Genomic DNA, 14,957 nt, shown 5'->3' with positions numbered 1-14,957 from the left:
TAACAAAACAATTTATTCTAAAAATTAAGGAAAAGTAAGAGAGAGAGTGTTGTATTTTATTTGTGTTACTTTCACTTACTTAGCTAGCAAATGCAGCTAGCTAGTTAAGTGTACAGAGAGGGATGCTATGTCAACTAGCTGGCTATCCAACACTGGATTTCTTCCAAGGTAAGCTTTTTATTTTTACTTATTGCCGCCGGGTTCGTAAACGGAAAGAAACTGGGGGAAAAAGACCTGAATTTGTCCAATAGAAATTCACATTTGCAACTGTCAGCTAGATGCAGTCAAGAGTGTGGAAGGCGGTATTGACTGTGTCACTGTCTGTCACCTTGATTCTCCACCTCATAGGCTAGGTTGTAGCAGCATCACAATGGGTACAAGGGAAATTAGAGTATCATGTAGTAGCCTAAACCTATCGATGTTAGCTGGGTGAATGTGAATGAGTCATCCAATATGCTGTAATAGAAATAAGGCCATACTCATAAAAATGTATCATCCTCCCTCATCTTAAATGGCCCCGACCGCCACTGCAGTCAATCATCATTTGTGCCAATAATATACCTGTGGCAACATACATTTACGGGCATTATTGTTATTGCGACCCAGATAGTTCGTGCAGAGGGCCTCGGGGTTCGAATGTCACCCGAAGAACCGAACACTGCCGAACAATAGGGCCATTCGACTGCGGCTGCGTCACTTCGTTTTGCCCACTACTCCTGAACAGCAGATTATGGGGAGAAATGGGATGGCTTACTTTCTGAACATTTTGACAGTGCTGGCTCCAACCATAGTAAGAGTATTTGATGTTTATACATAAATCGGAATTATGATGTATTGGTTGCGCTTGTATAAAAACAGCACAGTAGACAATCTCAGAGAGAACGCGAACGACTTAGCTTTTCAGTGCACGTAGACAAGCAGCTAGCTAGCTTGCTGGCTAACAACGATAACAATATTGTCTAAATATATCGCCGTGCCTTGTTTTATTGGAGCGTGTGGCAGCTGTTCTAAATTGCAACTCTGTGAATGGTGTGCTGATAGTTGAAAGAACGAGCGACTAACCTGTATGAAAGCTTCTCAGATGTCTGTTTATTCTTTTTATATGATAAATCTCCTCTGCTGTATTTCTGTGCATAGCCACATCACCAAACATCCCGGAAACAAAACTTGCAGAACATCGATTGGCCAGTGGAGGATTGCTCAACAGTAAGGGGGAGTCTGTAAATTCCGACCTTTACCATTTTTATAGAGACCGTCTTAGGGACATGGACATTTCAAAAAACGAAAAATGTGCAACATGGGCCAAAACACTTAAAAAAAAAAGTTTTTTACAAGATAATGTTTTTGTCTTTTTATACCACGATTAACCTTCTTATCCATTTTCGTTTGGAACCACACTGCTGAATTTATTAGGATGGGGCCGGGTCATGACCCACGGGTCAATCTGATCATCAACAATGGAAGGCAACTTGGACGAAGCCTTCTCCTACTTGCACACTACACCACAGTGTTTCTGACCTTTGTGAGTCGCTCTGTGAACTGGTTCGTGCAGATGCTAAAGTGGACCACACTGTTTGCACGGTACACCGTGTCCGTCTTTGACTCTATCTACAGACACCTGCATTGGTGGCGTAGAAGGGGCGGTGGAGGGGTTGCCAAGCAGATCTGCCCCAGCCCTGACACAAAATCAGGGTGACCAGAGTAAACATACCAAGTCCCTTTAAACCTGAAGAAGTCTCAATTATTCTAAGAGTTTTAACAAACCCTATCACTAACCGGACAGCCTGCTCAAGACATCACAAGATCTCACTGATCTTTTGGGAAAATGAAGTGCAACAGTGGTGAGAAAGTTGGGAGAGAGTTGAAGTAGAATGGAAAGAGCACCTTACTGAAGTCATTCAGCTTGAGCATTTCATTTTTACATTTCATTTATTACTAACAGTCTAGTGTTTTACAGTATATGCATGTATCGGTTGCATGTGTATTCCTTGTACTGTAATGCCAATATGAAAGTTACATGTTTGATATTCATATCATAAACTACTATAATAATGTTCAAGGAAAGCTTCTCCAAAACCACTAACAGGAGGGGAAGAATCGGGCATTAAACACACTATTGTAACACTTTTCTAAAGGGGATAACGTCAATTCAACTACACTACCCACCTATGAACTGTCATTTGTAACATGTATAGGATGTACAGTATAGGGGTCTAACTAAGCAGCTATTTTGTCCCACAGCCAGCTTTTCATGTGACTGTACATAACTGAGAAGTATGTTTCCTGGGCCACCAGACAGGGAATGGGTCTTTCACATTCTAATCTCGGCACCCAGAACCAAATCTACTCAATTACATTCATATTCAGTCTGTCACAAGACTATTCCCATTCCTGCATTATACTGTGTCAATCAAAATTCGAACCACTATTGAGTTGAACGAATACAGAATTGTCTTTATCTATGCTTATAATGTGTATTCTTTTATTATTGTCTTTACTTATTTTATTTGTACAAACTGTGAAAATACTATATGAATGGCAGCATTGTGTTCAAAATCATGCCAACAATAATCCCTAAAGTTGCAAATGTGTTGACTGTTGTCTGGATGTGTGAAGTTGGCTGGATGTGTGAGTTGGCTGGATGTCCTTTGGGTGGACCATTTTTGTTACACACATGAAACTGTTGTTAGAGTGAAAAACCCAGCAGCATTGCAGTTCTTGACACAAACCGGTGTGCCTGGCACCTACTACCATACCCCATTCAAAGGCACTTAAATCTTTTGTCTTGCCCATTCACCCTCTGAATGGCACACACACACTCGATGTCTCAAGGCTTAAAAATCCTTCTTCAACCGGTCTCCTCCCCTTCACCTACAGATTGAAGGGGATTTAACAAGTGACATCAATTAGGGATCATAGACTGTCCAGGTGAAAGCTATGTCATGGAAAGATGTGTCCTTAATGTTTTGTATCCTCAGTGTATATCACAGGTGTCAAACTCATTCCACGGAGGGCTGAGTGTCTGCGGGTTTTCGCTCCTCCCTTGTACTCGAGAGGAATTAAATCAAATCAAATCAAATTGTCACACGCACCGAATACAACAGGTGTAAATCGAATCAAATCAAATTTTATTTGTCACATACACATGGTTAGCAGATGTTAATGCGAGTGTAGCTTCTAGTTCCGACAATGCAGTGATAACCAACAAGTAATCTAACTAACAATTCCAAAACTACTGTCTTATACACAGTGTAAGGGGATAAAGAATATGTACATAAGGATATATGAATGAGTGATGGTACAGAGCAGCATACAGTAGATGGTATCGAGTACAGTATATACATATGAGATGAGTATGTAAACAAAGTGGCATAGTTAAAGTGGCTAGTGATACATGTATTACATAAGGATGCAGTCGATGATGTAGAGTACAGTATATACGTATGCATATGAGATGAATAATGTAGGGTAAGTAACATTATATAAGGTAGCATTGTTTAAAGTGGCTAGTGATATATTTACATCATTTCCCATCAATTCCCATTATTAAAGTGGCTGGAGTTGGGTCAGTGTCAATGACAGTGTGTTGGCAGCAGCCACTCAATGTTAGTGGTGGCTGTTTAACAGTCTGATGGCCTTGAGATAGAAGCTGTTTTCAGTCTCTCGGTCCCAGCTTTGATGCACCTGTACTGACCTCGCCTTCTGGATGATAGCGGGGTGAACAGGCAGTGGTTCGGTGGTTGATGTCCTTGATGATCTTTATGGCCTTCCTGTAACATCGGGTGGTGTAGGTGTCCTGGAGGGCAGGTAGTTTGCCCCCGGTGATGCGTTGTGCAGACCTCACTACCCTCTGGAGAGCCTTACGGTTGAGGGCGGAGCAGTTTCCGTACCAGGCGGTGATACAGCCCGCCAGGATGCTCTCGATTGTGCATCTGTAGAAGTTTGTGAGTGCTTTTGGTGACAAGCCAAATTTCTTCAGCCTCCTGAGGTTGAAGAGGCGCTGCTGCGCCTTCTTCACGACGCTGTCAGTGTGAGTGGACCAATTCAGTTTGTCTGTGATGTGTATGCCGAGGAACTTAAAACTTGCTACCCTCTCCACTACTGTGTATAGGGGGGTGTTCCCTCTGCTGTTTCCTGAAGTCCACAATCATCTCCTTAGTTTTGTTGACGTTGAGTGTGAGGTTATTTTCCTGACACCACACTCCGAGGGCCCTCACCTCCTCCCTGTAGGCCGTCTCGTTGTTGTTGGTAATCAAGCCTACCACTGTTGTGTCGTCCGCAAACTTGATGATTGAGTTGGAGGCGTGCGTGGCCACGCAGTCGTGGGTGAACAGGGAGTACAGGAGAGGGCTCAGAACGCACCCTTGTGGGGCCCCCGTGTTGAGGATCAGCGGGGAGGAGATGTTGTTGCCTACCCTCACCACCTGGGGGCGGCCCGTCAGGAAGTCCAGTACCCAGTTGCACAGGGCGGGGTCGAGACCCAGGGTCTCGAGCTTGATGACGAGCTTGGAGGGTACTATGGTGTTGAATGCCGAGCTGTAGTCGATGAACAGCATTCTCACATAGGTATTCCTCTTGTCCAGGTGGGTTAGGGTAGTGTGCAGTGTGGTTGAGATTGCATCGTCTGTGGACCTATTTGGGCGGTAAGCAAATTGGAGTGGGTCTAGGGTGTCAGGTAGGGTGGAGGTGATATGGTCCTTGACTAGTCTCTCAAAGCACTTCATGATGACGGAAGTGTGTGCTACGGGGCGGTAGTTGTTTAGCTCAGTTACCTTAGCTTTCTTGGGAACAGGAACAATGGTGGCCCTCTTGAAGCATGTGGGAACAGCAGACTGGTATAGGGATTGATTGAATATGTCCGTAAACACACCGGCCAGCTGGTCTGCGCATGCTCTGAGGGCGCGGCTGGGGATGCCGTCTGGGCCTGCAGCCTTGCGAGGGTTAACACGTTTAAATGTCTTACTCACCTCGGCTGCAGTGAAGGAGAGACCGCATGTTTTCGTATTGTCCTCAAAGCGGGCAAAAAAGTTATTTAGTCTGCCTGGGAGCAAGACATCCTGGTCCGTGACTGGGCTGGGTTTCTTCTTGTAGTCCGTGATTGACTGTAGACCCTGCCACATGCCTCTTGTGTCTGAGCCGTTGAATTGAGATTCTACTTTGTCTCTGTACTGACGCTTAGCTTGTTTAATAGCCTTGCGGAGGGAATAGCTGCACTGTTTGTATTCGGTCATGTTGCCAGACACCTTGCCCTGATTAAAAGCAGTGGTTCGCGCTTTCAGTTTCACGCGAATGCTGCCATCAATCCACGGTTTCTGGTTAGGGAATGTTTTTATCGTTGCTATGGGAACGACATCTTCAACGCACGTTCTAATGAACTCGCACACCGAATCAGCGTATTCGTCAAATATTTTTATCTGACGCAATACGAAACATGTCCCAGTCCACGTGATGGAAGCAGTCTTGGAGTGTGGAGTCAGCTTGGTCTGACCAGCGTTGGACAGACCTCAGCGTTTTTATCGTTGCTATGGGAACGACATCTTCAACGCACGTTCTAATGAACTCGCACACCGAATCAGCGTATTCGTCAATATTTTTATCTGACGCAATACGAAACATGTCCCAGTCCACGTGATGGAAGCAGTCTTGGAGTGTGGAGTCAGCTTGGTCTGACCAGCGTTGGACAGACCTCAGCGTCAGTACAGAGACAAAGTAGAATCTCAATTCAACGGCTCAGACACAAGAGGCATGTGGCAGGGTCTACAGTCAATCACGGACTACAAGAAGAAACCCAGCCCAGTCACGGACCAGGATGTCTTGCCTCTTGTTTAAGTTTCTGCCTGTAGGCAGGGATCAACAAAATGGAGTCGTGGTCAGCTTTTCCGAAAGGGGGGCGGGGCAGGGCCTTATATGCGTCGCGGAAGTTAGAGTAACAATGATCCAAGGTTTTACCACCCCTGGTTGCGCAATCGATATGCTGATAAAATTTAGGGAGTCTTGTTTTCAGATTAGCTTTGTTAAATCTTACAGTGAAATGCTTACTTACAAGCTCTTAACCAACAATGCAGTTAAGAAAAATACAAATAAATAAATAAAGTAACAAATAATTAAAGGGCAGCAGTAAAATAACAATAGCGAGGCTATATACAGGGGGTACCAGTACAGAGTCAATGTGGAGGCTATATACAGGGGGTACCGGTACAGAGTCAATGTGGAGGCTATATACAGGGGGTACCAGTACAGAGTCAATGTGGAGGCTATATACAGGGGGTACCGGTACAGAGTCAATGTGGAGGCTATATACAGGGGGTACCAGTACAGAGTCAATGTGGAGGCTATATACAGGGGGTACCGGTACAGAGTCAATGTGGAGGCTATATACAGGGGGTACCAGTACAGAGTCAATGTGGAGGCTATATACAGGGGGTACCGGTACAGAGTCAATGTGGAGGCTATATACAGGGGGTACCGGTACAGAGTCAATGGGCAGGGGCACTGGTTAGTCGAGGTAATTGAGGTAATATACATGTGGGTAGAGTTATTAAAGTCACTTATGCATACATAATAAGAGAGTAGCAGCAGTGTAGAATAGGGGGGGGGCAATGCAAGTAGTCTGGGTAGCCATTTGATTACATATTCAGTAGTCTTATGGCTTGGGGGTTGAAGCTGTTTAGAAGCCTCTTGGACCTAGACTTGGCGCTCCGGTACCGCTAGCCGTGCTGTAGCAGAGAGAACAGTCTATGACTAGGGTGGCTGGAGTCTTTGACATTTTTTAGGGCCTTCCTCTGACACCGCCTGGTATAAAGGTCCTGGATGGCAGGAAGCTTGGCCCTAGTGATGTACTGGGCCGTACACATTACCCTCTGTAGAGCCTTGCGGTCGGAGGCCGAGCAGTTGCCATAAGAGACATTGATGCAACCAGTCAGGATGCTCTCGATGGTGCAGCTGTAGAACCTTTTGAGGACCCATGCAAAATCTTTTCAGTCTCCTGAAGGGAATAGGTTTTTGTCGTGCCCTCTTCATGACTATCTTGGTGTGCTTAGACCATGTTTGTTTGTTGGTGATGTGGACACCAAGGAACTTGAAGCTCTCAACTTGCTCCACTAAGGTCACCCACTAGTAAGGAACTCCCCTCACCTGGTTGTTTAGGGTTCTGCAGACATGCAGCCCCACATGGGAATGAGTTTGACACCCCTGTTCTAGATAAAGCCTTTAAAGATGGAATACACATTAGGGGAAACGGCACCACTGTCTCTCAAATTTGGCCGTACGTGTCCTCCTCTTCTTGATATGCCACACCTGTCTGGTGGATGGGTTACCTTGGCACGGGAGAAATGTTCACTAACAGGAATGTAAACAAATTTCTGCATATCATTTTGGAGAAATAAGCTTTTTGTGCAAATGGAAAAATTCTGGGATCTTATTTCAGCTCATGAAACATGGGCTCAACACTTTACATGTTGCGTTTATATTTTTGGTCAGTATAGTAATATCCCAAACGGATATGAAAGTTTCACCATTAAGGATTCCAGCTTTAAGAACCAGTAAAGCAAACTGTTTTGGGGATTTCTGTGAAAGCTACAGCATGTACTCTGTACTGTAGTCTAAATAAGAAACCTCTAACCGACTGTAGGATGTGCCACAATGTTCTATCTGGGCCTAAGCGCCACAGTTGAAGTACTTTATTGTGCATTATGCTAAATCCACTGCTTGTCTGGCCTCAATGTTCCTGTTGGGCTGCATGAAGAATCAAAGTCTGGCACTGTAATACAGAAAGCATTGTCTTGTAGTCATGATGAAGTTATTCGTGAGTAATGACCTGGGCCTACTTGGTCTATGAATGTGAAGGAATCTCAATAAACCAAACTAAACACAGAACTGTGACATTCTTTACTATTTTCTTCTCTTTCCAGTTAAATGCCACACAGACCCGTGGTCCTGATTGACGTAGGCTTGCAAATAGGTGAGAACATGAAATGATTCCAGATTGTTAGAGAACTTCTTGTCACCCTAAGAGTTAGTCTGTTGTTGCTGTGTTAAAGAGCTCAGTCTTCAATGAAAACATAATTTCCAGAAACAGTAGCATTTCCTTTACAATTGCTGATCCAGAGAAGCTCATATGTATGTATGACTAATGATGCTGTAGTGCATTCAGTGGTGGAAAAAGTACTCAAAAGTCATACTTGAGTAAAAGTGAAAGTAAATGCGTTACATCAAATTTCTTTGATTAAGAAAACCAGATGGCACACTCCAACACTCAGACATCATTTAGAAACAGTATTTGTTTAGTGAGTCTGCCTGATCAGAGGCAGCAGGGATGACAATGCTTTATGGTGATGGGTACGTGAATTGGACCATATTGCTGTCCTGCCTTAGCATTTGAAATGTAAAAGTTGTCAAAAATATAAATAGTAAAGTACAGACACCCCCAAAAAAATACTTAAGGTCCAATGCAGCAATTTTTTAAATCTCAATATCAAATCATTTCTGGGTAACAATTAAGTACCTTACTGTGATGGTTTAATTAAAATTGTCAAAGAGCAATTTCTCAAGCAAGAATTTTGCTAGGACTGTCTGGGAGTTGTCTGAGTGGGGAGGGGAAAACTGAATATTAGCTGTTATTGGCCGAGAGGTTTTGAACTCTTTCTTATTGGTCTATTAAATCATTTACAGCTTGGTGATGTCACCAGGCAGGCCAAAACTCCATCCCACTAAAACAGGCTGAAATTTCAGGCAGTCTTTTCAAACAGCTCTTACACTAAAAATACTATTATTTTCACAGTATTATTCCAACCTCAGTGTGGAAATATATATAAAAACACAGGAATATCACGTTTTTGACTGCCTGGGCCATTAAATAGTGCTTATCAGTTTGGGAAAAGAATACCAAGGTGTTAGTCAGTGTCCCTGTCCCATGGTTGGTGGACAGTGTACAGTCCTCCTTTCCTCCAATGGGACCTTAAGCCTTTTATCAGCTGCTTCACCTGGGTTACAGCCAATTAGAGACAAGGAGAACACAACAGGGTGTGGCCCGTCCGACCTGATACAAAAGCCCCGGCCGGTGCCCACCTCCTCCCCAGGTCCCATCGTTGTGTGACTGTGAAGAGCGATTACCCTCCCCTTCACAGTAGACCAACAGGGCTCTTAAGTTGACCGCCAACCCCGTCCTTCGACACTTCACAACACAGTCAGTCGACTGTACAGACATGGGTAACGCTACAGGATCCACCGTGGAAGATCTCCAGGCTGTGGAGAAGCACCTCTGGTATAAGAAATTCATGACCGAGTGTCCTTCGGGTCAGCTCACCCTGCATGAGTTCAAGCAGTTCTTTGGGCTCCGGGGACTGGATGCTGAAGCCAACGCCTACATCGAGCAGATGTTCCGCACGTTCGATATGAACAAGGTAAGACGATGCGGCATTCATTGAACCGAGGCTGCTTGCAAAGGGGATGCTATAGGCTAAAATAGGCGTTACATTTATGTCAAAGTAGGAACGCCTCAGGCACACTCAAAATGGTGAAGGGGACACCTTACCAACAGAGGTATGTATAAGGATATGATTGGCTGTATTGTAAATGTATGCACTAATTACAAGTGCACCTAAATATATAGTATTGTCATAATGCCAATACTCAAATAATACCCCTAGTTCTCCATTTCCAAATGCTAAAGTACATTTTAAACCAGAAAGTATCTACAGTTAAACATAGGGAATCTCTTGAATCCAAGGGTTTTGTTTAGACTAGTCTTCCAGAGGAGTTTGAAGAAGCTAATCGTCTCACAAGTACTAAGGCTCAATTTACACAACTATATTTAGTAACCATGTCACCTTTGATTATAATATAATAGGCTGGGATTGGATTCATATGCGATTTAGTATGAGGATTATTTTGAGAGACAAGTTGTCTATCTCTGTGGTAGGAGTGCGGTCTGAGTTTATCTACTATTCTCGTTAGAAAGACAGCACCAGATTCTGGTATTCTCCAGTACATTCTGGTTGATTTCAGAATCAATTCAATAATTTCAGCATCAGAGACAGCTGATTTGAATTAGTAATAATTTATGTGAAAGTTTAATGATGGAACATGATGCATGTGAACAGTTGGTTACACTGATCAGAATATTGAATGTTCACTTAAAAGGGAGATTCAAGCAATTTCTTTGATCATATTGAAGCCTAAGGAATGTCCAGATCTCAAGAGCTGTGTGCCAGAATAGACCGTTGTCTTTTGAGTTTCCCATTTCTGTCAGTAGCTAGTAGTTTTATGGGTGTAGCTGGGGAGGTTGGTACTATGGTACTATTCCCTGGGGACAGAACTGAGTGACTAACTGCTATTTTCAGATCTTCAGGACAGTGCAGTGAACAGGGCTGGTAATTGTGTTATAAAACGGGATGTTTGAATCCTGTCAAACTGCACTTCTTAATCAAAATGCAATCTTAGATTGTGCACGTCAGCTGCGTTTAACCCGGGCAGCCCAATTCTGATATTTCTTTTCAACTAACTGGTATTTTTTCGACCAATCACAGATCTTTTTCAGAGCTGATCTGATTGGTCAGAGACCAATTAGTGAAAAAAAGATCAGAATTGGGCTGTCAGTGTAAACGCAGCCATAGTTAAGTGAGGGCGGGTGTCAGTGTAAAGCTGAGGGAAGTGCGACTCATTTGGGTTGACCCAGAGGGCACTAATGCTGCCAAGTAATTTTGTAGGATCTTAAATGGGAGCCAGTTTTCTATAGCAGGAAAATAATCCTATATCAACAGGAAATGTGAATTATAATTAATGGACATTTTTTTGAAGGGGTTGATGTGTTTTTCATGAGAGAAAATCAAGTCTGAAATGTCAAAGTGGAAATTAAACTTCAGAAGCCTTTTTAAACCTCAAATACACTACAGATTTAAAAAGTCTTACATTGCAGGAAAGTTAACCTGCAACAGGGTGATCAAATTAAGATCCTACATCTGTAGGTGTTCCCACGGCCTTGGCACAGATCAGTGTGGAGATAATCCCCCAGAGATTATACATAGTTATCATCTCTGATAATGGATCGTCTAAGCAGAACATGATCACCTACATCTTGAGGAGATGACTGAGATAATCTGAGATGGTAAAAAGAGACGTTCCAACTAACACGCTTTCCTTTTTACAGGATGGCTACATAGACTTCTTGGAGTATGTGGCTGCTCTGAGCCTGGTGATGCGGGGTAAAATGGAACATAAACTCCGCTGGTACTTTAAGCTGTATGATGTGGACGGCAACGGGTGCATTGATCGAAGTGAGCTGCTAAACATCATAAAGGTATAGAGACCAGTCCAGTAACGCAGTGCTGTACAATGGAATTTGTATCACACAAAGGCATGCAGGCTAATTATTGCCTTTTGTCTTATTCAGGCTATCCGTGCAATCAATGGGAATGAAAACCAGGAAGTTGATGCAGAGGAGTTCACCAACCGGGTGTTTGATAAGATAGATGTCAACGGAGATGGCGAGTGTCCACTTATTTTTTTGTCAGACTTGTAGGGTTGCGAGTTCTGTCCCTTTCAATTTCAGGTTAAAAACCTCTTAACCTTGTCTTCTACCCATCAGGGGAGCTGTCTTTGGAGGAGTTTGTGGCAGGGGCTCACACTGACGAAGACTTCATGGAAGTGATGATGAAGACCTTGGATCTCACCCACATAGTCGCCATGATCCACAATCGGAGGCACAGTGTTTAGAGTCTGCATAAGGGCCACATAGGAACTGAGCCATGAGCCCTCTCAAAAGTTCAGATTTGTATAAAGACAATCTTTATCTTAGCAATGCTGAAGGGCCATGCTTTAAATGCATTCTTTGTTGTCGGAATTCACAAGAGGTTGAATGACGATGAAAAATGCCCTTTGCTTGCATACAAATGACTCAGTCAACCATCGCTGGCTGGTTAGTGCCCTTGTGCATGATCTAAATCTCTGAGAGGTCTACATAATGAGAGAAAGATCATCTCTCACACCGTCAGCTGAACCGGAGACCCAACTAGGTCATAACATAAGGAGGGTGAAGGATAAAGAGGGTGGAGGGAGTGGTGGGGTTCTATTGGTGGAAGTTATAATTCATCTACTTTCCTCCCAGAACAGTCAGCTCAAATATGACTAGAACCCAAGTTTATTTTGTGCCATGATTAAACGGTCCAGTTCCTCAAGAAACAGGTACTTCCACAAGTTAGGGATCTTCAATTTGATACTTGTCACAAAATGCAGTTCGTAAAAAAAAACAAGACCAGCATGTTTTAACATTGCACTGGCTCCAGTTGTTAGGAGATTAAAGTTAGCATTTTTAGGACTTCATTAATTTGAAGGAATATCTTAACAGAACTACATTCTAATGTTTTCCCTACAAGACAGTAAAATGTAAAAAACTAAATTGTGCAAATTTGTTTCTGTGAGTGTGAGACATTATGCATGAATGATCACTGCTCTCGCCTAGTGGGCATTAGAATTAACTTTATATACAGTAGCAGTCATGTTTGGACACTTACTCATTCAAGTCTTTTTCTTAATTTTTTACTAACACATATAGAATCATGTAGTAACCCCCCCAAAAAGTGTGCAAATCAAAAATGTGATATTCTTCAAAGTAGCCACCCTTTGACTTGATGACAACTATGCACACTCTTGGTATTATTTCAACCAGCTTCATGAGGTAGTCACCTGGAATGCATTTCAACTAACATATGTGCCTTGATTACTTTATATATATTTTTATTTCTTTCCTTCTTAATGCGTTTGAGACAATCACTTGTGTTGTGACAAGGTAGGGGTGGTATACAGAAGATGGTCTTTTACCAAATAGGGCTAAGTCCATATTACGGCAAGAATAGCTCAAATAAGCAAAGAAAAATTACAGTCCATCATTACTATTAAGACATGAAGGTCAGTCAATACGGAACATTTCTAGAACTTTGAAAGTGTCTTCAAGTGCAGTCGCAAAATCCATCAAGCGTTATGATGAAACTGGCTCTCATGAGGACCATCACAGGAAAGGAAGACCCAGAGATGCCTCTGCTGCAGAGGAAAAGTTCATTCGAGTTACTAGCCTCAGAAATTGCAGCCCAAATAAATGCTTCAAAGTTCAAGTAACAGACACATCTCAACATCAACTGTTCAGAAGAGGCTGCGTGAATCAGCCCTTCATGGTCGAATCGCAGCAAAGAAACAACTACTAAAGGACACCAATAAGAGGAAACTAAGGCTTGGGAAACATAAGCAATGAACATTAGACAAGCGAAAATCTATCACCTTGGTCCAATGAGTCCAAATTTGAGATGTTTGGTTCCAACCACTGTCTTTGTGAGACACAGAGTAGGTGAACGGATGATCTCCGGATGTGTGGTTCCCACCGTGAAGCATGGAAGAGGTGATGTGATGGTGTGGGGGGGGTGCTTTGCTGGTGACACTGTTGGTAATTTATTTAGAATTCAAGGCACACTTAACCAGCATAGCTACCACAGCATTCTGCAGCGATACTCCATCCTATCTGGTTTGCGCTTAGTGGGACTATCATTTGTTATTCAACAGGACAATGACCCAACACACCTCCAGGCTGTGTCAGGGTTATTTGACCAAAAAGGAGAGTGATGCATCAGATGACCTGGCCTCCACAATCACCCGACCTCAACTCAATTGAGATGGTTTGGGATGAGTTGGACCAGAGTGAAAGAAAAGCAGCCAAGTCCAACAATATTTTCATCACACTCCACAGCTTTAATTGCTCGCTATTGTTTTAGAAATCAAAATGCCTAACAGACATTACAGTCTCTGTGGCGTAATGAGGGAGACAGGGAGGTGAGTCACAAGACAGACCGTGCCAATATGGTTTCCATGACAACCAGGACCCATTTCCATGGTAACACACATCCATAAAGCACTACAAAAACGTTGATATATAGAAAACACCCAAACCAAATAAAAAGGAGTTGAGGTCAGTCAGTCAGGGTGAGGACCTAAAACCACCAAAACTCCCCTTGTGGATCTGACTGTACTGGCTTTACCTCTGCAGACAGGCAGGACAGACTGCATTGTGCTGTGCTGGACATAGGCCTTTAATCATCTATAAAATACAGCCGCAGCTTGCAGGCACATCCCAAAGCTGGTTCAAGAGGAGGCCATTGTCATCACCATTGTTACGGGATTCACTGGGGCAGGAATGGCTAGTGACAAATAAACAAGTACCCAGGAACATGGCACCCGTCAACCCAGAAAGCATTAATAATCTACAACTGCTGCCCATAACACACCACTAACCACATATACTAAATCAATGCACCACTGTTATAAGGAAGTATGTCAACCATCATGGAGAGCTGATCATTTTACATTTGAGTTATTTAGCAGACACTCTTTATCCAGAGCTTCTTACAGTAGCGAGTGCATACATTTTCATACTGGTTCCCCGTGGGAATTGAACCCACAACCCTGGTGTTGCAAGCACAATGCTCAACCAACTGAGCTACACAGGACCAATGAGACAAGTGGACTGCTACTACCTAGTGCTTTAGCTCAGAACCCTCCCACATATAGTTTAAAGAGAATCTGAGAGACTACGTAGTACATGGGCTTTGACCATTATAGAATTTTGGGAAATGATTAATTGTCATGAAAACGGTCATGGATATTGTCAGTCATTTTTGTTGAAAAATATTTTGCGCTTTTAATGTATTATACTGAATCTTTGAAAATAGCCATGACATACCTAATGAATACAACAGTTTTGGTGACAACCGTGTCTCAAAAATGAATGGGTTTGACCACTTAGAACATTTGGAAAGAAAGTTTCTCCTCTCGACCATGCCGCTCTGCTCGTAAAACTATGACCAACTTTACCCTCATGTAAAAATGAAAAATTGCTATTGAGTAAACTTGTCTATATCTACTAAATAAAGTGGAACCACCCCTCCCCCTCCTAAAATGAAGGTTTCAAAAATAAT

At 43.0% G+C, this 14,957-nt stretch overlaps 2 protein-coding genes and 1 long non-coding RNA gene across 3 annotated transcripts in view; 2 read left to right on the top strand and 1 right to left on the bottom strand.

Moving 5' to 3' along the window:
- LOC115133797 (golgin subfamily B member 1-like) overlaps positions 1–1,161 on the bottom strand; it is a 30,999-nt gene extending 29,838 nt beyond the window's left edge. Inside the window, exon 1 of the mRNA XM_065021559.1 lies at positions 1,063–1,161. The gene's annotated coding sequence lies outside the window, so the exon portion shown is untranslated. The remainder of the gene's footprint in view (positions 1–1,062) is intronic.
- On the top strand, positions 686–2,587 carry LOC135572890 (uncharacterized). Its single transcript, XR_010464523.1, has 2 exons — positions 686–790; positions 1,138–2,587. It is a non-coding gene; the product is annotated as an uncharacterized LOC135572890 (long non-coding RNA).
- A 6,479-nt stretch (positions 2,588–9,066) lies between these two features.
- LOC115133698 (guanylyl cyclase-activating protein 1-like) lies at positions 9,067–12,248 on the top strand. The gene is made up of 4 exons (XM_029667184.2): positions 9,067–9,401; positions 11,147–11,296; positions 11,390–11,483; positions 11,585–12,248. The coding sequence occupies exons 1-4, from the start codon at positions 9,204–9,206 to the stop codon at positions 11,710–11,712; spliced, it is 570 nt and encodes a 189-aa protein (XP_029523044.1). The 5' UTR covers positions 9,067–9,203; the 3' UTR covers positions 11,713–12,248.
- Positions 12,249–14,957: the final 2,709 nt, after the last annotated feature.

This window comes from Oncorhynchus nerka, linkage group LG8 (genome assembly GCF_034236695.1).
Source record: "Oncorhynchus nerka isolate Pitt River linkage group LG8, Oner_Uvic_2.0, whole genome shotgun sequence".
NCBI classification, from domain to species: domain Eukaryota; kingdom Metazoa; phylum Chordata; class Actinopteri; order Salmoniformes; family Salmonidae; genus Oncorhynchus; species Oncorhynchus nerka.
Note: the sequence above shows the minus strand (reverse complement) of the source record. Positions and strands in the feature narration are given on the sequence as shown.

What these genes read in the sequence shown, in the direction of transcription:
- LOC115133698 (XM_029667184.2), top strand. Translation starts at nt 9,204, where the DNA reads ATGGGTAACGCTACAGGATCCACCGTGGAAGATCTCCAGGCTGTGGAG. An exon ending in AGCTGCTAAACATCATAAAG is followed by an intron (nt 11,297 to 11,389) that starts GTATAGAGACCA and finishes TGTCTTATTCAG; the next exon opens with GCTATCCGTGCAATCAATGG. An exon ending in GATAGATGTCAACGGAGATG is followed by an intron (nt 11,484 to 11,584) that starts GCGAGTGTCCAC and finishes TCTACCCATCAG; the next exon opens with GGGAGCTGTCTTTGGAGGAG.